General features: G+C 41.7%; 4 protein-coding genes across 5 annotated transcripts; 1 reads left to right on the top strand and 3 right to left on the bottom strand.

Moving 5' to 3' along the window:
* The first annotated feature begins 82 nt into the window (after nt 1-82).
* On the top strand, nt 83-2,036 carry LOC100647728 (beclin-1-like protein). 2 transcript variants are annotated; one of them, XM_003395569.4, is made up of 5 exons: nt 83-302; nt 545-705; nt 765-1,177; nt 1,252-1,740; nt 1,817-2,036. In XM_003395569.4, the coding sequence occupies exons 1-5, from the start codon at nt 191-193 to the stop codon at nt 1,932-1,934; spliced, it is 1,293 nt and encodes a 430-aa protein (XP_003395617.1). In that variant the 5' UTR covers nt 83-190; the 3' UTR covers nt 1,935-2,036. The 2 variants fall into 2 exon arrangements, with proteins under 2 accessions (XP_003395617.1, XP_012163788.1); XM_012308398.2 differs by having other exon boundaries at nt 168-306.
* LOC100648860 (uridine diphosphate glucose pyrophosphatase NUDT14) lies at nt 2,026-3,316 on the bottom strand. Its single transcript, XM_003395579.4, has 3 exons — nt 2,745-3,316; nt 2,408-2,481; nt 2,026-2,261 (listed from the first exon to the last, which is right to left on the bottom strand). The coding sequence occupies exons 1-3, from the start codon at nt 3,185-3,187 to the stop codon at nt 2,104-2,106; spliced, it is 675 nt and encodes a 224-aa protein (XP_003395627.1). The 5' UTR covers nt 3,188-3,316; the 3' UTR covers nt 2,026-2,103.
* On the bottom strand, nt 3,177-6,680 carry LOC105665791. The gene has a single exon (XM_012309097.3). The coding sequence runs from the start codon at nt 6,621-6,623 to the stop codon at nt 3,540-3,542; it is 3,084 nt and encodes a 1,027-aa protein (XP_012164487.3). The 5' UTR covers nt 6,624-6,680; the 3' UTR covers nt 3,177-3,539.
* Nucleotides 6,681-6,876: 196 nt separating this feature from the next.
* LOC105665792 lies at nt 6,877-7,680 on the bottom strand. Its single transcript, XM_012309098.3, has one exon. The coding sequence runs from the start codon at nt 7,624-7,626 to the stop codon at nt 6,877-6,879; it is 750 nt and encodes a 249-aa protein (XP_012164488.1). The 5' UTR covers nt 7,627-7,680.
* Nucleotides 7,681-23,682: the final 16,002 nt, after the last annotated feature.

Here is a 23,682-nt window from a genome sequence, read left to right as displayed (position 1 = left end):
TTAATTTTATTTGTAAAAACAAAATTCTATAAGCCAAACAGAAATTATACGCAGATACCAGCGTCTCCTTGCGGAAGATTCTAGAAGTAAAATCAGCTGACCCTGTCTTCCAAGCGTCAAATGCGTATTTATAAATAGTGTACCGAGTTCATCGGAAGCCGAAGTTACTTTTCAATAACCAAATATCAAAATGGTTGATATGAAAAGTAATGTGAGTTTTGCGTGTCAACGATGTCTACAACCTCTCAGACTAGATCCAAGTTTTTATCATCTCGGAGAACACACGCTAGCCGAACTTTCACGTAGGTAATTTCTATTTCGAACTATATGACTTTATAGGTTTCATTGCTTATTTTATCTCTATTAAGAAGAAAGATGAGATAACATTCTTTCCCCGTAATAGTATTTTTAAATTATGCTATTTTACGACTTTTTATGATTTATTTATATCTTAAGAGTGATTATATTCATCCCTTTCAATTATTTAAAACAATTGATATACCATCAATATTTTATTTATATTAATTCAATTTAATTAATATAGTTCCTATTCAACAACATGTAGTGGGTGAGCTAGAGCCCCAAAGTGGAAGTATGGAACATTTAGTGCCGCCATTTAAATTAACTGAATCTGCAAATGGAACAAATGGATTCATGTTAGTTGGGGACTCTGGGGAAACAGAAAGTTTAAGTCATCATTTAAAGGTATTTAAAATTTATACTACTTAGTTACAAGAAATATTAATGGAATTTATTTGTTGAAGGTACGGGCAACATTGTTTGATATCCTTAGTAGTAGCAGTTGTGCTGATCATCCACTCTGTGATGAATGTACGGATAGTCTTTTGTTATTAATGGATCAACAACTTAGAATGACTGAAGGGGAATGGTCAGATTATAATGAGTACTTAAAGAAATTAGAAATAGAGCAACAACATCAGGGTCATGAAGATATAGAAATGGAAACTCTCACAAAAGAATTGCAAGATGTAAAATCTGAAGAAGAAAGAATGATAAGTGAATTAGAGGCATTGAGAAAGGAAGAAATTGCAACTAGAAATGCCATAGCTCAACAAGAAAGGGAAAGGGAAAGGTTACAAAGTGAAGAAGAAAGGTATTGGAAGGAATATTCAAAACACAAAAGAGATCTCATATTAGCAGAAGATGAATACCGTAGGTAATAATGACATGTTGTTGCATTAAATATATCTTTCATATTTCTGTTTCATTAACAGTAATAATTTTGTTTAGCTTGGAGTGTCAGTTAGCTTATGCTGCTTCACAACTAGAGAGACTGAAGAAAACAAACGTTTTCAATGCTACATTTCATATTTGGCACTCAGGACACTTCGGAACTATAAATTCCTTCCGGTTAGGTAGATTACCAAGTGCACCAGTAGATTGGAGTGAAATAAACGCTGCTTGGGGACAGACCACTTTGCTATTAACAGCTCTTGCTAGAAAAATGAATCTCACATTTAAACGTTTTCGTTTAGTGCCATTTGGTAATCACAGTTACATTGAAGCTTTAGATCAACACAGAGAACTACCATTATATGGAAGTGGAGGATTTAAATTTCTATGGGATACAAAATTTGATGCAGCAATGGTCGCGTTTCTTGATTGTTTGCAACAATTTAAAGAACAAGTGGAAAAAGGAGACAGTGGATTCTGTCTTCCATATAGAATGGATCGTGGAAAGATAGAAGATTCTGCAACAGGAAACTCTTACTCCATCAAGTAACTATTGTTTATATCAGTATGATTCTTTTAATTATATCTATTTGATGAATGTATTCTATGTTTTGCGTTTCAGAATACAATTTAATTCAGAAGAACAATGGACCAAGGCATTGAAATTTCTGTTAACGAATTTAAAATGGGGCCTTGCTTGGGTTAGTTCCCAATTCACAAAAGATGAGGCTGAGCATTAGCTTCATGTTAATTTATGCAAATTCATCCAGTCTTGATACATCTCTCTTACATTCATTTATGTACATACACGTTATTTGTAAATAAACTCAGTTAAAGGATAATCCTTTTATTTAGAGTCCAATCAGTAATACTTATTTTGAACAAGTTTGAAAGATATTTGATTCTAAGTTAAGAACAGTGTTGAGATTTGTTAGCTAAAAACCAGGTAACACCATATAATAAACAAGGTGGACTTTGAACTTCCTCAGAATTGATGTATTCTTTTACTTCTGGGATGCTTAGTTCCACCACTTCGATCAGTTCACCTTCAGATGCAGCACCCCCTCCTTTAATTTGATGAATTACTCAAACTTATAAGGATAAAAGACATAAGATCTTTTCAAAAACATTTTATTGAACATTATAAATTTATTTAAAGCTTGTATCGTTATTTCTAATATAATTTTAAAGATATATTTATAATTAAGCTTACCAGGATGTGTATGCATCTCATCTGTAACTTCCACGTAAAATAGTGTATGTTTGCAGACTGAAGTGGAAACATACCTATAATCAACCCATAATAAAATAAATAACTAAATATAACAAATTACAAATGACATATATTTATTGTTATTGCTATTATTATTTTTAATAAAACATTTTCTACATATGGACAGATAAAAAGATACAGCACATGCGCGTATACAGACACTATGACATTTCACTTATTATTTCTTACATCACGAAATGAAATATTGACAACTTTTTACTCTACAACTTACTCAATAAAATTTTAACATTTCAATAAATGTTTGCCATTAACACACCTGAAAGTAATGATGTATTTAAAGGCTTCTGTTGGCACTTCGTATCCACATTCTTCTCTTACTTCATCTTTCGCAATCTCGACAAGTGGTTTATCTTTATCCACAATACCGGCGCAAAGTTCCAAAGTTAAACCCAGTGACGGTGGATATTGTTTAAGATCTACCGGCCCTTGTTTCTCCGGAAGAAACGTATAAAAGAACGCTGGGCGATATTGTCGAACAAACACCAGTTTCTTTCGGCTGATGTTGAAGATAATTATACTCACACCATCATGTGCTCTTACCACATCCCAATCTTTCTGTTCGCCATCTTGTTGGTAATGTATCCGAACGGGTCTGATCCACGGTGAATCCGACGGACATTCTGCTATACGTAATTGTTGCACATCGAGTATTCTTCGACGTATATTTTTATTTTGCTTCTCTTGTGCCTTTATATCCATTTCTTACGCGCTATAGAAACTGATTATTCGATTTAATTCAACCGTTTAACTCCCGTCGGTAATATTTCGATGAACATGCGCGCTAAAGACCTGCAGATGCCGCACTCAATACCAAACTGCAATGCGCAGTCTCAAGCTTGCATTAGAATAGTTTCGTTCAAGTAACATTTATAAATCATTTCACTATCTGCGTTAGGTAAGATAAGAATATATCAAGTGGTATTAATGTATTTTTTCCAACACTCTGTACCACTGTTCAAAAAATTTCTATCTATTCTATGCTGTAATCATATCGTACGTTTCAAATTTCACTATTCAATGGTCGGTTTTAGACGAATTCTTTTTAACTCTTTTATGACTCTTTTTTCAACTTCTTTTCCCTCCTAGGTCCTCTTCTAGCCTTTCTCCTAAACTCTTCCGCTTTGTACGCGTCTATAATTTCCTGCTGACGAACCTGGGTATCAACGTGAACAACATCAGGTTTTTTACGATACCTGGTTACAGCTGCGGGAGGAGAGAATTCAATCTCCATATCAGACGCCGTCGAGCTAGACGTGATAGAAGCATCGTCCTTGTTCTTCACGATTTTAAACTGCAGCGGTTTCATTGGCTCGGACAAACGAGGCTCGGCAGATGTCTCTTGCCTAATGGGATACATCGTTACATAGTAAGTGCCATCTTTCCTGTGAATATGTAAAGTCGGTGGAGATCCCGATCCTTCATCTTCTCCCTCCATCTTCGATTGCTTTTGCATCGACTGGTAACTCATAGTTCTTCCGGCTCTCTGTCTTCTTGTGCCACTCTTTGGCCGCGAAGGTGCTGATCTCGCACGTTCTATTATTTTTGTGCGATCAGTTTTTCCACGATCGATTTTTACGCGATCGAGTCTTCCACGATCGATTCTGCCACGATCGGCTTTTCCACGATCAACTCTTCCTCGGTCGGCTCGAGCACGATCAGTTCGTTCTATTCCTGCTTTTTCTTCTTCTATTTCATCCATAGAAACATCCTTCGCATCTTGCAGCATTTCGTACAAATAGCGGCCAATGGCACCCGGCCTCCAACCAATGCGCGGCTTCAATTTTCCCGCCTTGTCCATCGTATTCCATAACCAACCCATGTTAGCCGGGACTCTCATGGGTATGTCGATACAGTCTCTGTGACCGAAGTGAATCCCAGGATAATAATCACCGACGAAGTAGACGTATCGCATTACTCGTCTGCTGACTGGAAATGCCGGTTGCGAGGTCATAATACCTGATCCAGCTACATAGCGATCACCACCAGGTCCTAGAGATCTTTCCATTGCACTTCGTCGAGTCACCGTCTTAGCATCATGGTGCTGATCGTGCATCGATGCGTGTACCGTCAGATTGTCCTGCTTCGAGTGCGGACTACGGCGTTTCAAGTCCCGTTTGGATCCTTTCTTCGTTTTACGACGGGATTTTGGCGCGGTAGCGGCGGCACGCTTTACACCGGTCCGCGTCTTAGAAAAGACATGAGTGCTACTCTGGGTCGCGCTACCATTATCTGGTGGCTTCTTTTTCCTCGATTTGCATCTCGGTTCACCGCAAGGACCCACCTCCGAGTCCATCAGCGCGGACGACGTGGCTTCGAGCTCCTTCTGTTTGTCCGTTTTCTCGTCCTTCTTCTCCTCCTTCTTCCTATGTTTTACAGGCACGGTTGGTAAACCGGCCTCCGGTAAAACAGGTATAGCCTCGCGGACGATTCCCAACCGAGGCGGCACGATTCCTCGTGCAATCGAAGGCGTGTAAGCAACAACATGAGGACGCATATCGTCCATAGGTTTGATGCTACAGGGAGCGGTGCAAGTAGGAGCCGTTGTTGCTACTGCTGGTTGTGAAGTCCCATGTGGTATCTTCCTCTTCGATGCTAGTCGATCTGGAGGCACGTAGTCCTTGTTGATATCTCTACCAAAATAAGGACTCTCTGATGGATCCATTAAACCGAGTCCTGGCAATCCTGGTACTTTCCCAATGGAATCTACGAAGTCTTGTGCATCTTTGAAAGCTCGAATCAAGCAATCTATCCCCAAACACGGTGATTTCATACATTTAGCAGCTCCTCTAGGAAATTTGGCATCTTTTCCAGGACAAATGCAACCAGGAGTCCCCCCAGTCGACGTTATCCGAGGCGTGCAAGCGTCGAAGATGGGAATTACATCGTTATCTCGAGAAGTTGCTTGTGCCGAAACCATAACCGGGCCACCGGAACAGCTGCAGTTGGACATATCTCTATCCTCGCCGCCACCTTCTAGTCGACTTTCCATATTATGCTTTTCATTGTACCAGGGATGATCAGTATCGTAATTGATCCATCTGAAACTAGACGGATCCAGATAAATCTGCTCTACTTCTCCGCCGCCTTTCAATCTAGTTGGTTTACTAGACGAAGAATCCTGTTTCAGAACGTACAACGCAGGCAGGGTATTGTCAACGCAGTAAGTATTGACTAATGGATCCTCCACGCGTTTGTTCTCGTCCTTGAGTAGTATATCGGGATTTCTTAATTTCATGCAGCAAGGATAAGTACAGCCTGATGGACATATCATAGGATGTATCGAACGATCCTTGGGCAAGCAGCTACACGTCGGCTCATCTGGATAGGCTTTGTATATCAGTTCTCGATATTTGGGATCGTTGAGCTTTTCGGCCATTGTTAGAGTCTTAAAAGCGGGATGGTCCATTGGAATACGTGGGGAAGAGTCTGGTGGCTTCAATAATAATTTATCCAGACCACTTTCATCTTTCGGATCTTTTTCAACCTTTGAACTTTCTGGAAGAATATAAGGACATAGAAATTTTTGAAGTGGTGAATCTTCCAGCATAAAAGATTTGCCGCTCAGAGAAAATTGCTCGATGATACTGCTTCCGAAACACGATAATCTTAAAACTACGGCTATGTTACCAGACGTTTTCCCACTAGAATCGGTTACATCGAACGAATCTTTTACTGTACATGGTGTAGATAAACCGTTAGTGTCATTTTGTGAAGCAATCACATGCTTACACATGCAAGTAGGCAAAGACACTTTTGCGGTTCCTAAAAAAGCACCATTTTTGTTTGAGCAAGCAACGTCTTTACGATACAGGTCTAAATACATAGGTGACCATCTTATAGCTCTAATCAGGGAATTAGGAGTCTTGGCGAACAAACACGATTTTCCAAATTTAGAATCTCCAGGTGATTTATTACTATCACTTTCTTTACTTTGAGGGACACTTATCTCATACTCTGGCAGATCGACGAATCTCACGCATACGAGTAAATTATCCTTATTGATGTCTATAATTTCGGGACTTAAAGTCACTTGATCGGCGAACACCTCGAGCATATAGAGCTGTTCCTCTTTCGATTTCGCAATCTTCCTTTTTAGAGCCATTTTCCGTTTTATCTTGCTCGATGTTCGTTGCATACGGGAATTTAGAAAAGAATCGCGAACCCGCGGGAACTTCTGGAGAGACTAGCCGAAACGCGCCATTAATTTTGTGGTCGTTTTATGGCCAATAAATTTATGTACCTAACCACGCCAATCGATCAGTTTTGTATTTAATGTGCCTCTTATGATTACCATGGCAACCCATATTAACAGAATTCCTATATCAGGTGATCATCTTATAAATAATTCCCTTGACGCTCTTAATGCTTAATAACGCCCTTAAAAGCCATTATCTGCCTCGCCCTCCAGCCTCTCCACCTTTTCCCTTTCCTTTTCCTTTCTTCTTTTTTGATGGTTGTTCTTTTGCTTTTCCTTTCAATTCATCAAGAGTCGTTCTATCCGGATATTCCGAAATATTCTTAGCAACGCCTTCCTGATAACTAGATGGTACTAAGCGTCTAACGCAGAACTCTCTTTCCCGGTCCTTATTCCTAAAGGCGAAGAACTTAGGATGTAGTTCATAGTGAGTCATGATCGAGCTACCGAAACACGACATCCTCATTTCCATTTCCAATGTTCCTGAGGGATTTTCGCCAGGATCCAGCAGATTGAAACTACCTTTTACTTTGAACGGTTTTGGCAGATTTTCTGGATCGTTTTGAGCCATCGCTACTTGATCACATAAACAACCAGGTAACGTTATTTCGGTTTCAGCAATAGGATATGTGTCCCCAAGACGAAACACACCGACTTTCATCGTAGTTGATTGTAATTCTGCTACCAGGTGTTTCGGTTGCTTGATAAACAGACAACTTCTGCCTATCATGAAGTATAAGGTGCCATCCTCGGTTGGTGGTGGTGGTTTCACCGAGTAAAAGTCATCCCGCGTAATCTCAAATGTGGGGAAATCAAGAAACGAGACCTTCACCGTAACTGGATATTCACCGATGTCTTTGATTTTACTCTTTGTCAACGTCAACTTGTGAATCAAGATTTCGACCATGTAGATTTGATCATCGCTACCACCGAAACAGGACATCTTGGAATTGGATGGTGTTGAAAATGATTAGCATCGACGAAAGATCCAGAAGAAGGTAGGATGATATTTTATATGTATGTAATAATTTTCATACCGGGAATTTTTGGAGGTTCAGTACGTCGGGAGTGAATGACGGATCGAATGCGTAACAATCGAATGGCGAGTACGATGTATGATTGATGACATCGGTGAATTTATACATGTATCTATTTATTCCTACAAATTCTCAGCATCATCGAGTTAGCGCGTCGATGGATTATCTCTTACGACAATTTTCTCCAAGGGGAATCTAAACACCGATACACCAATGACTCTCTTCCTATACTTCGCTTCCGTGTCTATAGATATCCCATCATCAGTCTACCGATAAAAATCGCGTCGACGTATAGTCACGTATATCCCATCTAGCATACGCGACCGTACAGCGTCTCTAATTCCATTGGCAGTTATTACTTAGCTCCCACAGTGGTGTATACTTAATCTTGCGCCGTGAAACAGCTTGCCAGAACCGTTACGAAAATCTAAAGGGAAGCCTCGTCGCAAAACCGTCACTTTTTTTGCTGACCGCGTGATAATCCCGCTACTCGGTGTCGTCGAGTGTATCCGAAACACCGCGTAATCTCAGGTAGCTCTACACCTTTTACATCCCTATTCTTTCTCATCAGCCCGTGATAATCCGTAATCGCCGCCTATTCGCGAACAAGCTGACCATTAACGTCCGTTACAACCTGCAGTCATAGGAACCGCGCGATAGTTTCCTTTCTCCTCGAAAGCTAAGACTTTCAGAAGATGCCGAAATGTGAAACAACCTTGGAACGATTCGTTCCATTTCGTGGCCGCGGTTTCTGTTCTGGACTCTGGCCACCGAAAGCGACCGACTGGGCCAACGTTAGGACCAGCCGAACACCGAGGGCCGAAGTATGCGCTAATTGGTACGGGTGCACGCACGCACACACGTGAAAGAAGACTCGAATCCTACGTAAAGATCGAGGCAGCCGGAAAGGGGCGACCCAGTCGTATGGTCGAGGAAGGCTTGTAAAGCGAGAACGGAGAGAGAAGAGATATCGTGAATGCGCCGTGGCCTCTGGTTCGGAAGACGCTCTGGAAGCCGACCAGGCAGAAGTAAAATTCCGGACCGGGCGACACGGCGGCTCGTTAAAATGCTTCTGGGGGTTTCGGGCGCGGGACGCTCCAGGTAATTGGCGATTAGCGATTAAAACGAACGAACATCTCTTTCTCTCTTTCTACACCGTTCAAAACGTGTCGTCTTCTTGTCGCTGCCCTTTTCTTCACTGTCCCCGACCGCGTGGACAGAGTAACGTTCGTATAAAGCGCCTTTTATCGACTCACCTTAGAAAAGGAGAAAAAGAGAGGAGGAAAGAGGTCTCTGTGTAGATTGGCCGATTTTATCTTCTACCTGGCAACGATGACACTCGACCAGGCCGTTTTTGAAGCTTCTTTTCTCTGGTCGCGAGACCAGGGAGACGGGGAATGGCGTCCTTAATCGTGCGACTCGAGGCAACGATGATCACTTTCCGGACGGGATTGGGAGACATTTCTTGCTCGCTTGCCTGGGAATCCAAGCGGGCCGCAATCCGCGCGAACGGTTACCGGCATCCGGATGACCGGAAATAAATACCGAACTGGCTGGACACTAATTTGATCGTATTTAGCCTCAAAAGGGGGCTTGTTAAGCCGAAAATTGGTCGCCAGACGTCCACTGTTTTTAATTGCGTTTTATGGCCACGGTTATTAATTTTCATGCTGCTTTTTAGAACGGTATTAAAATTCTCATGGTATCGGTTCTGCTATCAGCTTGTTTAAAAAAAAATAATAGTATTTATTTTTGCATCGGTACAGCAGGTATATGGAGTGTTAAAAAAAGTGTGCTTCGGGTAGTATTCTGTCTGTAATATATAAGAGAGCTTGTACAGTATATAAATTGAAGAGTTAAGTGGTTCGAAGTAAAAACACATTTTACGCTTCGATAATACAAGTTGCCGAAGTCTTGTTAGGGATTATATAAGATACTCGTTTTCTCTCTTTATAATCTTAAACTTTTGCACGATTTTAAATATGATGCCAGGAGAGATTTCAGCGTTTGTTCCGTAATAAATAGCACCATGCCTTTATAAAATTTACAAAAAAAGTTCTGCAACACATCGTAAAACAGGATCATAACTTCGTATATCTAGCAACTTTAAAAACGATAAGTAACAGTTTCCGCAATCATACGATTCGATTTCCTTGACACATTTTAGTCTGTTCCGAAGTCTATAAAGAAATTACACATGATCGCTGTCCTGGTTATAATGTTGACTCCCATTAAATCGTGGTAGAAACCGGAGGACGTGCACGCCTGCTATTTACTCAAGATTCTCGCGGGATTGCTTTTGTTCGCGGCTCGGTATCAACGATCAGAATTATATAGCGAAAACGGCGTGCTCGAGTGAAATTAAATGCCGTGCGGCCACTTAAGGATCGACCATTGTGATTTGCGATTTTTTCCACGGTAGCGGTCTCGAATCCAGTCAGGTTAATTTGCCTTCTCACCGATAACCGTTATTTCGGTATTGCTCGAAAGCGGTTACCCTTGTCCCGATGTCCGGTATTGGGATTAGTCATCTTGCTAATCCATGATGAGCCTGTACACGCAAACGATTCGCTCATTTATACATACATGGATAATATACATGGATGATGTTGATCATTATCCTCGAACATATCGATTTTCGATCTGAACACTGTAGGCATGATTTGTACATTCAATACATGTTTATGATTGGTAAGCCAACATTATTTGATTAACATATTGCTACTAATTTTAACATGGAGGATGTAGTATTATATTAGGGTGTTTCAGAAAATATTGCGCACTGCGGAATGTTGCTGTATCGTCTATAGCTAGTTATTTACATGAAGCATATATAGTTCCTTGCATTAATAGAAATTTATCTTTCTGTTTATATTTCCACTTTTCGGTTAGGAGAATTTTATATATCTAGTATTTTATCGTATTTTCTTACAGAACCTTTATTACATTGCAATGCAGTTAGCAACAGCTTAAACATTTTTGCCTCGATACTTATTCACGTTCGTTTATTCAATTTATATTTTATAATCCATCGAATCATTTGTCGTCCGATATCCAGCGGTGCATTCATTTATTCAGCATCCAAAGGGACGCGTGGCCTCGAAGCAACTCGTTGAAACCTTGATAGCGCGCGAAACAATCCCACGACATTATTTCCTCTGCAGAGCTCCCCGTTTCCAGTTGTTCTTGGGCTTGCTCGCGCGCGCGCGCCCGCCGCTTCTACGTACTTGTTACTGTGCTCGCCGCGGAATACTGTTCCAACTGGCGGGTTCATCGGCAATTTGAATAATTCTCTCTCGAAAGGAACGGTTTCTCATCTCGAATTCGCCTAACGTCCGATGTTTTTGTTGCACTGGTCGGCTCGCTCGCTATTTACCTCGGAATGCGAGTGCTTCTGCTCCACGCCACTTCGTAAATGTTCCATTCCCACGGAGAAAAGTCCGCGAAGCGACTCCCTAGTTCTGCCATCCGATTTCCGTTTTCCAAGTAAAAGTCCGTGAGTGTCCCCATTCAGGGTCCAACTTTCATTAAGAACGAACATTTACTTCCTTTATGTAACATCCGTAAATTGACCTAATAGAAGAGTTGTCTACAGAACAATGTAGTGCCTCCTAAAATATCCCAGACAAATGGCGGGAGAAGAACAAAAGGACAGAAGCAAGCTATCGACTCTCCGAATCTGTTCGGGGATCGAAATATCGCGTGCACAAGAGAGTTTCAAGGGAGTCTCTTTGGTTAAATCGATCTACTACGTTGATCTTCAGCGTGAAGAGCCAGGTTCGCGAGACCAGAGAGACCCTCTTCTCCGATTTTCGATGATCTAGATCTGGGTAGCACCAGGAAGCCAGGACCGAAGGCAAAATTACCGGTGCCAGTGGAAGGAGGCCTCGTTCGCTCGCCTCCAGAGGTCAGAGGGCGATAGCGGTACCTTCTTCAGAGCCAAGGAAGGCCTCATCCTCCACGTCCTACCACCTATCGTGCTAGTATGCATTGCACGCTCCAGTACGAACGTTCCTCGAGCTCGTGCTCGCGCGCATCCATATACACATGCACATGCAGATTCTTTTGCACACAAGTACAGACGGAACACACGGACCTGTTCATAGAGCAGGAGAAAAGTGGTCGTGCAACGAATGCTAAAGGATGGCCGGCGGCGGCGAACCAACTGTGCTGGAACAGAGAGCAGGGAAGAAGGAGCGAGGGGGATGGAAGATGCCGGAGAACAAGGAAGAATCAACCGGGAGGATATTAGAAGGCACTCTCCCGCGGCGCTAGACGAAATTTGTCAAACAACCCAGCGGACCCCAATTTGTTCTGCTGCGTGTCTTTACCACGATGAAAGAGCCGTAGGTGGTTCTCTAAGATCCTTTCGCTGCACGATCGGCGGATGGTCGTTATCGTTGCTACCAATGATCTTATTAGGTTATTAAAAGCTCGAGGATTAATATCGTGTCTCTAACTCGTTCGATATATTTATAAATCTTCCGATACCGATTGATTCCTTTGTTCTGTACAAAAAGACACGTGCTACCGTGAAATGAATTAAGAATCAATGTCGAAGTCCACGTCATGTACCTATTTTTATCGCACACCGTTTAATCAAGATCCGAGTAGCTCGATTAAAATCATGACGTTATCAAGCGTAATTAGGCGACGAAAATAACGTTAATCAAGGGAATATCATATATACGGACGTATACATACAAAGGAAGATACGGAGGGCGTAACGCGCCATGTTATTTCAATTTGCATGGTGGCGGGTAATCGCGTTCCCAGAACTAATTTAGCCGTATCGGACGGGGGACACGGTCCGTGATCGTAAGCCAGATAACGTTGCAGATGATTATCGGACGGCGCAATTTCTTGCTCGCCGGAAACCGTAAGTAAACGCGCTAAGCCGCGCGTCAGATGGCCGCTACAAATTAACAGCCAGTTATTTACCGCTTGACACTGTTCAACGTCATAAACTTCAGCCCGCTACCATTCTAGACGTTCTCCGGTGTACTTCATTGTATGGTAATCCTTCACGAAATGTGGAGAGGAAAAAGTGGAGTAAAAAAGTGAGAGAAATCGTTATGCAATTCTCACCGACTCGTTCTCTCCGACTGTTGGATCCATTCATATACAGTAGTAGTAAAAAGAGCAACGCTACGACGTGTGTAGGATATATCCATCTGGAGATAACACTTCCAGATTCTCATTCGATTGCGTCACAAATTAACAGAATTAATGAGCAAAGCCGCGACCGTGACTCGTGACAACGGTCATTACAGTATTCGAGAGATGAAAGAATGGTCGCGTTAACCCCGACGTTTATTTTACGACGATCTCTCGTGACTGGTTAACTCGGACGTGTAACAATCATTTTCGTCGGAACGCTCGAAAAAAGTTATCGGCGAAATGAATTGGGCAGTTTTTATCTCAAGGTCAATTCGTTCGCTAATGACACGGAGGTGAACGAACTCCATAGGTTTCCTGATATTTTTCCAGAAATTTTAATTGGACTATCGGCTGTAGTGAAAGAAATATACGGGGAAAAATCGAATAATCTTGGCTAAGAAATCATTGCAATCGTTGTAACATGCTGTCAAGTACGATTGTTTAGGACAGAGAATGGCATTGGAATAACTGTTCAATCCAAAGAAAGGCGGATAGAAAATGTTTGAATTTCTTTTAGGCGGTTTGGCGTCATTCGATACCACAAATCCGTTTTTACCACGGCGATCCAATTGATTCCTGGAAGGTAACTGTTATGATTTCCACTCGTCGTTACCGTGCTTCTTCAGCAGGGAAGCGTCGCGTTTCTTTTCGTACCTTCGAAAGAATATCGAGAAGATGATTATTTGCTTCACCAACGATGGCTAGTGTCAATTCTTTCGACTTTGAACTTCCTTGCTTTGAGCTTCCTCGTATTGAGAGACCTTTCGATCCTCGACAGCCAACGAGATTTCAAGGATCTCGTAATGAAATTAACACTTTTTGCATACGAACACCTTTTCCAGAAACCAAGGACTTCCGTTCAACGATCGTTCGAGTTTCTCGCGTAAATATAATACGTTCTAGAAATTATGCGGCCGCACCGGACCGTGTATGCACGTGCAACTCGCGTTTAAATCGTGTAACCTATCGGAAAAGATCGTTACCAAGAACCATAAGAGCTCCAGCCACGTCGGCACGAGACACGGGATGAATCTTCAAGAACCGGGTTAGCAACGACCGTTGAGCGGCCGGTGAAGTGCAAGTCGGGATTCAGAGACGAGAGGCAGTTTGCCAGAGAAAACGGCCGAGCACCCACTTCGAGAACCTCTAAAACACTTTAAAGGGGAATGAAACTAGTCGTAAGGGAATATAGACTATCGTTGCCAGCGTAACCACAATGGTGCAAGTCTTGGAAACGGCACCACCGACTGGGCCTCAGCCATGGAATACCTTATCCATTAGACTATTATTTAGACAATGTCTTAAAGGCCGGTGCCTCGAACGGCCACAGCCTGTAACTTCGCCTGCGGGCAACTTGTAATTTGAAAATTACCGCGGTACCCTTCAGCCGCGTGAAATTAATATATCCGATGCGTTCGGATTATTTGAAGAAATTGCGGTCGGGCTGGCTACAGACGAAGCGTATTCTCGCGCGTTTTCAAGCTCGTTACGCAACGATAACGGAGCTCGTCGATGGATACGTACGTTCGTCGATGACACGACATATTCCTACGGAGATACAGTTAGGAAGTAGTAGCGGAGCTGATGACAAAAATCGTATCGCGCAGCGTCATGAATTCCTCTGTCCGCGGCTGGCAGAAAGTTAATTACAGCCGCAAGTGTTTCCCCTAACGAGGCAACAGCGACGAAGCGCAAGTAAAGTCGAAGTACGGTGCCGGTAGCTAAGAAATTCACGTAATCCTGTGCGTTCGTCGATGAACGCGCGATTAAATTCCGGTTACTGAATAGAAGTGGAACGTAGGTTAATCGTAGTCAGGAGAAATTAAGTGGCTTGACCGGGTACCTGATTCCTACGGTGGAACGATCGATTCTTCTCTCTCCGCGGAGTTATACCACTCGTCGCGTAGGACTCTACACGTTCCCGCATGATTAAGCTCTTCCGATCGCGGAGGTCGTGATCACGAGCCGCTCGATCTATGTATGCGCTCGCCTCGAAAATCAGGGCAAGCTACTTCTTCTCGCGGGAACGTCGCAGGAACTTACGTCGACATCTACCTCACGAACAGTATATCGTCCTCCTCTCTTATATTCCCAAGAACCCGTTCTTTGCCGCGATGTCAACCTCCGATCCGAAGCTCCTAACCGCCGATAACCCAAATCTATCCGGATAACCGCGAGAGATGCATCTATCCAGCGGGTGAAGTTAAACCGTCGGGAACTCCTATTGGTCATCGTCTTGGGTTTTACTAACGAGAATGACTAAGAATAGACGACTACGAAGGATCCTGGACAGTTGAGACGAGACGCGAGGAGAGGCAACGAGACGACGCCGCGCCGCCGGAGTGAAGCCGGAGTGAAGCCGGAGAAGAGCGAGTAGGCAAAGGGAGCCGGGTTAGGTAAAGCACAAAGGTAAGAGAGAAGGGAGGTAAAAATGTTTGGAGAAAAAGAAAAAGCGGGAAGATAGGAAAGAGATGAAGACGGAGAAAGATGAAGTGAGGTGAAGGAGGCAAGAGGAGAACGAACAGGGGGCGGGAAGGGAAGAGGGAGTGGACCACGTTGAGGTCGCGACCCGTAGCCCGCAGGCCTCAGTGAAAGGCCCAACGGCGATCCGCATCCGCGGGGCCCTGAGCAATCGAGACAGGCAACCTCACGAGAGACCAAGCGAAACCGAGACGAACGGCGAGCCCTGTGCCGAGGCACCGTGAGCCGTTTCTTAAGATCGCGTTCTTCTTAGCGAGCCCACTGCCATTATGGCGCACTTAAAGTGGCAATCGTGTGGAAGGCAGCACCGCCGCGCAATAGCCACGAGTTGCGCAACCTTCGGTGACCCCACCCTGTGAAACCACATCGTGAATCGAGTCCTATGAAGAAGCAAGTGGTTCCATGTTCGATAACTAATAAATTGCTGATAACTAGATGGCGACGAGTGGCTGGCTACGTTGTACAGGAGATTTGTAATAGGGACGATGTGGATGATTAATGTATTTGAGAAAAGGGGGAGAGTTGTTTGTAAATTTAGTAGTAGCGATTATTAGTAGCAGAATTATTTTTCAGCATTTTTTAATTACAAGGGAACAGATTTGATTAGTGATATTACTATAATATCTAATTTATGTAATCGTGCTTTAACTTAAGTAAGCTTCTACTTCCTATCTTCATTGTAGTAATTATACAGCGAAAAATGTAGAAGATAATAAGAAAGTAGTATAGCCGACTAGCGAAAGACTAATTTATTTCCAAAATATAGCGTTTCGTTATTTAACATAGGTATTTTTAAAAATGTTTCGATATTATTTTATATATAATGCAAAGTTTTGTAGAATAGATAAGACGACAAGGTATCTCAGCAACGAAGTACTAATTTATTTTCTAAACGTAGAATCTATATTTTATCACCTAAGGTTAAAGTTCCCATAAAAATAATAGCATTCTCCAACGTCGTTTTGCATAGAGTGTTCATTTCTTGCACAGACAACCCTAGTTCTTCATAGCAGTCAAGTCTCTCCCGGTGGCTGAGGGTCCGAACAATCACGAATACAGCTCTGATCGAACGATAATTGGATAGATTACGCGGAACCTCCTCCAACTCCGATAGCATCTCGTTTATGCGCCCGTTTTATGTGTTATACAGCTTGTGGTCCTCCGCACCGTGTACTTGACTACAATACGTTCATAGGACCAGTGTCTACAAACACGGTACGGTGGTCGGTGTGAGAACATTTTTGCTTGTTGCTAATGCTTAAGAACCATAGAGAATGATCGCATTGCCTCCTTAACTTCCGACTCAGTCCGCTGCTGTATTTGGCACTTCTATTTTCTCATTCACTTTTGAACATTCTTGATTCATTATATATTCTTTAACAACAAAAATAGCTCGATATTCTATATTAATTTTCTCAAAAATAACTAGGTCGCCTTTCGCGCAACACGCAAGTTTCATTAAAAAGTTTTGAGTGAAAGATTTCCTTAGAATTAATTATAATACTTCCTCGGATATTTTCTTTATTTCGTTTGATATGAACTGCAATATTTTTAAACTAATATACACATTATCATTATATCATTATTATTGAGTTTGCAAAAAGTGGCACTTCAGTGTAAGATATGCCTGAGACATGGTTAAAAATAGTTGAAACGAGATTCTTCAAGTAACTCGCGCGAAATGGTAATTCTAATAGCGATAAGGAAGCCAGCAGTTTCGTTGCATCCAAGTCAGGACTCGTGAAAACGTGGAGGAGGCGTGATCACGCGATCGCATAAAATTTCAGACGCCGTATCCTACGATTTAGACGTGGCTGTCTACCACGGCCATGGATCTTCGTGGAACTCTAGAAACCTCATCGTTCCTATTTTCATAGTCGACGTATCCCCGATGAGTACGCGTTTCTAAAACCACGACAGAAAAGAGAAAAAAGTTTAAAATACGAATCAACGATACCAGGACGATATGATCAAGGTGGACTTACATAATCTGAAACAGACCGTTCTTTCTCGTTCGAGTAAGCTATTTATTTCCACGCGTCTACGATAAAATCAAGGTGGCGCAGACTCGATCATGCGGACGAATGAATGCGTGCAAGAAAAGCAGATCTCAGTGAAAAAGCAGGGATTATTTGCCAGAGGCACGATAACAACGCGATCACTGATTCTCGATCTATTTTTATCTATCGATCCCAAGTACAACGACTCTCTATATCTTTAATTATACGATATCAACGACAATGATTAGAACATGTAAAGTGATAATTATAGGGTATCTGACGTTTGACAGACTGTGCATACTCGAGAAGAGATCGAAGTTTGCTACCGGACGTTCGATAGATTGGTATAATCGATTCTCACCTTTGGATCTAATTCTTGGTTGTTCGAAGTGTGATACGATTTAATCGGTGGTTTCAATTACACGACGGCGTTAGCTTTTAATTAGTGCCGCTGAAGATGTGGAGTGAAAGATAACGTAAGGTACTAGTAGCTCTATTATAGCTACATAATTCGATCAGTACTGTTGGAGTAGCTTTGAATCAAAACAACGTTTGGTCAGGAATATACATCCATGTAGAGGATACAGAAAAGATATAGGATGACAGAGATAGAATTTAGTGAGGCAGCATTTAGTAGGGATCATACGGAACATATAACAACTGGTTATGTCTTGCTCGGTGCAACTAGGGCATCGATCGGACGGTTTAATATCGAATCGTTCAAAAACCCCTCAACTTGCGAAATGTTTATCTCTACTTGACTTGAGTTATAGCTCGACACGCGAGGCGATCGATCAAGCAACCGTATCGTCGATTTGCTAGAAGAATAACACAACTAATTGCAAGAAAAATAAACTTACAGGGAAACTGGGTTGGAATAGAAAGTTTGTTAATTATTCAACTATTTAGCAATTAACAAATTTTTTTTAACAGTGAAGCTAATAGTGGCTGAATTTTGCTATTAAAGAAACTGTTAAATCCGCTCTGTTTTAAGTTATAATATTGTTCTTATTAAAGAACATAATCTTATTTGATATTTTATTTTTATTTTTATTTTTTATTTTTATAAAAATAATTTTATTATTGGGATAACACGAGTACCATTGTCGTACTAATACATAGCTTTTACATACATAGCATACTTTTACAATTTTTTGCTGATATCATAAAATTGACTTTGCGTGTCTTCTAACAAGCCGAGAATATAACTTTTGGATCGTTCAACGAAACTTCTTTTCCCGATCATTCTTTCTTTCCTAGTAAGCAATAGTGTTTCGGTGGTTTGCCGCGAAATCGTGTAAAGTGGAACGATCGACGGTCGTAGACACACGTAAGAGAAAAAGGAGCAACGGACGAAAAAGCGATAAGAACTGCCACGATTCTAGCCGAGCGAGGAGCCAGCGTGCTGACTGTGGGAAAACGATCGACTCCGGCAAAAGAAGGTCCGTAGACGTCGTAAAAAGCGTTAAACTCGTGATTAGGCGCGGATTCGCGCATGCCCTTGCCCGCGATTCTTCTTTGTATCCCGATATTCTGCAGCCCGTAGTTTCTTTTTCTCTCCGTTTTTGGCGATCGCCCCCGAGATAGTTGATACACTCGATCCTACCCTAGCACGTGTACGATCAACGTTGTCGCCGTGAAAAAGAAGCTGAGGTTAAGGAACGATTTTCGAGCCGTTCATCTCGATCCGCAAACCGTGACGATCTTTAAGAGGTTTTGATTTAACGCTTCTTTCATACAGACGATCAGCTTTGAGCGTGATTTCTGCCTGCAATTTCCCATTCCCATTAGTCGACGTCGTGTCCGCATCTTTCGTTCAAATAATTTCGCGACCAGTTAACGCGATCTTTTAAACGAAATAAAGATAAGACGATTTAAAGATCGAGTGGTCAAGAATAACTACCGTAGGTTAAAGGCACTGTGTTTAGCAGCCGTGTCGCTATTAACGCATTAAATATTGCGCTCCACAGTAAGCTGAAGCGATATCGAGAGTGTTCTGGATGAAAGAGTTCGGTTGATCGTTGTTACAAATGTTCATGGATACAGGGAATGTTACAGAGGCAAATTAGAGCCGCTTTTGCAACGTCTTTCGTTTGAAACTAGCTTTAAATGTCGGATTAATAGGAACGGTCTCCTGTTTATTATCGGTGATTGTAATTTAGTATCCACCAGCGGAAGACACGACTGGAGCACACTCCAAGAGAACTGTTAATTGCTGGTCAAAAGTAGGAAATGGAATCGTGTCTGGACGATTCCACGGGTCATTAAGTGCGATGTGTGTCGTGTAGATATTCAACATCTTTCCCGTGATCCTTGTACGTCTTCAGCTTCCACAAATTAGTTTCGCAAGTAGCTACATGTTTTACTTTTCAGGGAAGGTACGACGGATGGTGTCTTCTGTTAAGTAATTCGATAAGGATGATATGTATTGGAAATGCTCAGAAGCTGTTGAAGTAGAGACTGACGTACTAATAACTAAGCGAGGAAAGTATCACAGAGTATAAAAAAGACATTTTCAGAAATATTTGGAATTTAGTATCAAATAAAACTGATTTAATGTGAGCTCGACATAAAGATTTTTTCTTATCTGTAACTAATCTTAATGAGTGCAAGAATATTTTTTGTAGCATTATGATTGTATATACTTTGTTCAGGTAGCAAGAAATTGTTCAGTAAAAAGAAAGTAATGATGAAAGAGCCAGAGTTTCTTCGCGCGGTTTGCGGCAGTCTTTAATCGAACTCGTTCCAATCTCACAGTTTCATGGATGAGCTTGAGCTTAGTACTTTTCCACGGGTACAGTAAAAAGCAACTGTATTTGAGAAATTTATCGCACGTGCTCGCGGTGGGTAGTCGAGGTGAGAAAAGAGGGATCGTAGAGAGCTACGAAGAAAAAAGACAGAACAAGTAGTTTGAAGCACGTAGCGTGACCCAAACCCGTGACAAATTCATCGTGTCACGCTGTCTCACGTGTTCCGGGGACTATGGACCACCGACGGGACGATAGAACGCAACGCAATCGTGACTCTCATCGTTGATATAATTTTGAAGTAGAAGAACCGTGGCCATTAACGAGTCATTAATGGCTCTGATCATGCGTGACTCCCTCCAGAGGTTTAAAGGAACCTTTTGAAAAACATGAACCATGTAGATCATTGTTCTAAATGATACCTCACAATTAACCTTTTTCGATTAATTTTTATTTACCTCTTTTGCAATTCTCCAATTATCCCTTCAACTTCCAAACATTTCGATACTTTCAGTTAACGAGAATTAACTGACGCGAATACATTGTCATGATAGAAGAAGCCTAATTCACACGTTTCTATTTTTATGTAAGAATAAATGATATTTCTTGCGATTGCTAGAAAGTTACTCAGATATCACGTATATAACACAAGCTTGTATGTGTCAAAGAGCACTAAGAGGTAACCTATTGAGATTTCTTCTAACATAGATCCTAACATGCGATGTTATTCTTTACGACTTCAAATTTGTTCCTCGTTCACTTAAGTTTCTTTAAACGTCGTGAATTCCCTCATTCGTCCTCCTCGTTATTCCTCGTTAATCATGCAACATCCCTGAATGGTCGTCAGGACCGTTGCACGCGCAACCAGACCGTCATACCAGTTTTATCTGGCTTCGATATCATCGGTCGCGTCACCCATCGATCAGTCAATCTCTCATCGGATCTGTGAGTCCCATAAATGGTAGTCCCGGACGTTTGTCGTTGACCCGCTTCCAAATTCCAGATTCGTCTTGGGACTCTCTGTTAGACGATTCTGGATCAGGCACCTGCGGTGTCGGTATCGCTGTTCCACCAGCAATCGGCCAATGAATTTAAGCGAACTGAAACGATTTGTAGTGAAGCAAATACCGATGGGGTTGAGACAGGGGCATATAGGATCGATACATCATGGGGCCACAGCGGGGGTCGTTAGATAGCATCTTAGTTAGCGTCCTCGAATAGACGCGTACGTAGCTCACTCAAACGAACCAGCCTCGTCATTATATCCATATCTGCTTATCTGAAACGGCCTAATATTCACGGAGCTTCACCTGAGCTTTCGAAATTATACAGAGATTATCGGCTTCTCGTTTAAAGATCGCTTTGTTCCTATATTCACGCTGTAATGGGGTTAACGAAAAGCTTACGCCTGTTTATGAGGGAACGTGTTACGGGATGATCGTGATCGCCACTAAATTCTGATGTATGTACGTTCGAGGACAGTTTGGATGATGGGATAAAAGGAAAGCATTTCGTTAAAGGGTGAAGGTAAGAAGATATTCTGGTATCTGGGAGAATATCAAGAATGAATTTGATGAAACGATTAGATGGAAACATGAGCAGGGTCCTTTTATTAGCTGCTATTCCTGCATGGGTGAAGTGTTATGAACAAAATTTTATGACAATATATTTATGTACACGAGTATCTTGCTGATTGCCTTCTTATATCTTCTTAATTCCAACATCTTCAGGAATGGTATATGGATTAAATATCAGTTATTTCGTACAAGATCCCAGAACATCGCGAACGTAACTAACGTCTTACACGTTTTCTACTTTCATGAAGACCGTTCTCCTTCTTATCTTACTTCCTGCAGTTACCACTATTTATGTCCAACACATTTATTAAATCTTGGGAATTAATCGCGAAGAAAATACGCAAATCTAAAAAGACGGAAACTGACTAGGCGCATCCGTTGCGCCACCCATTTTAAACTCTCTACAAGGAGAACTGTGTGGGTACTTTATGTTCCCTGAAATGTCCCGCCATTGTCTTCGAACCTGGTTATTAAGGTTTGTTTACATAGTTAGGCAGTAAATCCTATAAAAACTACCTAACTAAAAGTTTTTTCTGACTATCTTCAGATCAGCTTCTTCAATTCTAATTAGAAATTTGAAAAATTCATAAGCCATCTTATACAGATATAATACCTGATGGGTACGCGATTCTACAATTGTCCTACCTAAATAAACTCTCACGATTCTATGTAATATTTAGTATCATACATTTGATTTTCAGTGTCTCTTTAACAGTGATTCATTTTAATTAAAATGTACTGATCTTTACACAAACCCGACTGTGTAAACGCAGCCTTAAGAATCCACGTTCACGTCGAGGTAGTTGACGTACGCTTTATCTCATTGTGACGTCTCGTGGCACATATTACAGGACTTACGAAACACTTCCGCGCGTTCGACAAGTTTGCTAATGTTGCTCCCATTTCTCTTCGTTTTAGCAACGATACGATGTGATACGATTCTTTCCTTCGAACGATCGATTTCTTACCAAAGAACCGATATATTCTTGATCAATGTTTCACAAGACGAGGATTCACAATGGGCGCAGGGAATCGTACGGTTGAATCAATTTCGTCATCGGGCCAAGTCCAGCGTCTGCTGGCTGGAAAAGTTGCAACAACCGTCAGAGCATTCCGCGTCCCAGACAATTACGGGCACCGATCGGCTCGGTTACGCCTACGATCGTTCTGGTTACAAAATCATCGGTCAGCGAGATTAACAAAGGGTTCGGAAACTGTTTTATCTGTTCTCGATCTGAAAGCAATAAAAGCCCATCGGGGCCCCTGAGAGATAGCGCAGAAAATCTTTGCGATACCCTTTCTTACATCTGTAAGTCGTCGTGTTGCTCGATATAAAACGATCGTCGATCGAAAATTAACGGAACGATCCGGCACGGCCACGCTCTCGATCCGGTAATCGGCTCGTTACGTAAAAATACTTTCCTTTCTCTTCTTCTTCTTCTCCTCCTTCTTCTCTATCTTCTCTTTCTTCTTCTTCTTCTTCTTCTTCTTCTTCTTCCTCTTCTTCTTCTTCTTCTTCGAAGCGGTGCCTCGAAAACGGTATCGTTGTATATAAATTACGGATATCTTCACGTAACTATAATACTCATAATTGCCGGATCATAATAAGCATGTAAGTTATAGGTACAAATCATTATTACCTGGTTATTAGGAATCGTATGGCTTTCTACATGCTAATGAACTCTTGTTATGCCTATTGTACAGATATCGTCGCGATTTTCACTTCCTAATTAGTTTAATATCTGTGTGAGATAAGCGGGCATGAATAAACGCGTTCGATTTTCGCAATAAACTTTATTGACAGCAGATATATTATCATTATATGTTAAAGTAAACTTTTCTCAAAGAATTTTATGAACATTCTAAAATCTATTCTTTAAATGCGTTTCGTAACGCGTACCTGTTGCTAATACAAATAATGATATTGTGAATCATAGGAAAGTCGTAAGTACAGCTTAAATTGTTACTCTTCATACTGACTGTTTCAAGGATATTCA

The sequence above is a fragment of the Bombus terrestris genome, chromosome 5 (assembly GCF_910591885.1).
Source record: "Bombus terrestris chromosome 5, iyBomTerr1.2, whole genome shotgun sequence".
Classification (NCBI taxonomy): Eukaryota; Metazoa; Arthropoda; class Insecta; order Hymenoptera; family Apidae; genus Bombus; species Bombus terrestris.
This window is presented reverse-complemented; position numbering and strand designations above follow the sequence as displayed.

Coding starts and splice junctions, on each gene's coding strand:
- LOC105665791 (XM_012309097.3), bottom strand. CDS start 6,623: ATGCAACGAACATCGAGCAAGATAAAACGGAAAATGGCTCTAAAAAGG.
- LOC105665792 (XM_012309098.3), bottom strand. CDS start 7,626: ATGTCCTGTTTCGGTGGTAGCGATGATCAAATCTACATGGTCGAAATC.
- LOC100647728 (XM_003395569.4), top strand. CDS start 191: ATGGTTGATATGAAAAGTAATGTGAGTTTTGCGTGTCAACGATGTCTA. Junction 1,178..1,251: donor GCAGAAGATGAATACCGTAG/GTAATAATGACA, acceptor AATTTTGTTTAG/CTTGGAGTGTCAGTTAGCTT. Junction 1,741..1,816: donor GGAAACTCTTACTCCATCAA/GTAACTATTGTT, acceptor TTTGCGTTTCAG/AATACAATTTAATTCAGAAG.
- LOC100648860 (XM_003395579.4), bottom strand. CDS start 3,187: ATGGATATAAAGGCACAAGAGAAGCAAAATAAAAATATACGTCGAAGA. Junction 2,482..2,744: donor AAATACATCATTACTTTCAG/GTGTGTTAATGG, acceptor GGTTGATTATAG/GTATGTTTCCACTTCAGTCT. Junction 2,262..2,407: donor TGAGATGCATACACATCCTG/GTAAGCTTAATT, acceptor ATCAAATTAAAG/GAGGGGGTGCTGCATCTGAA.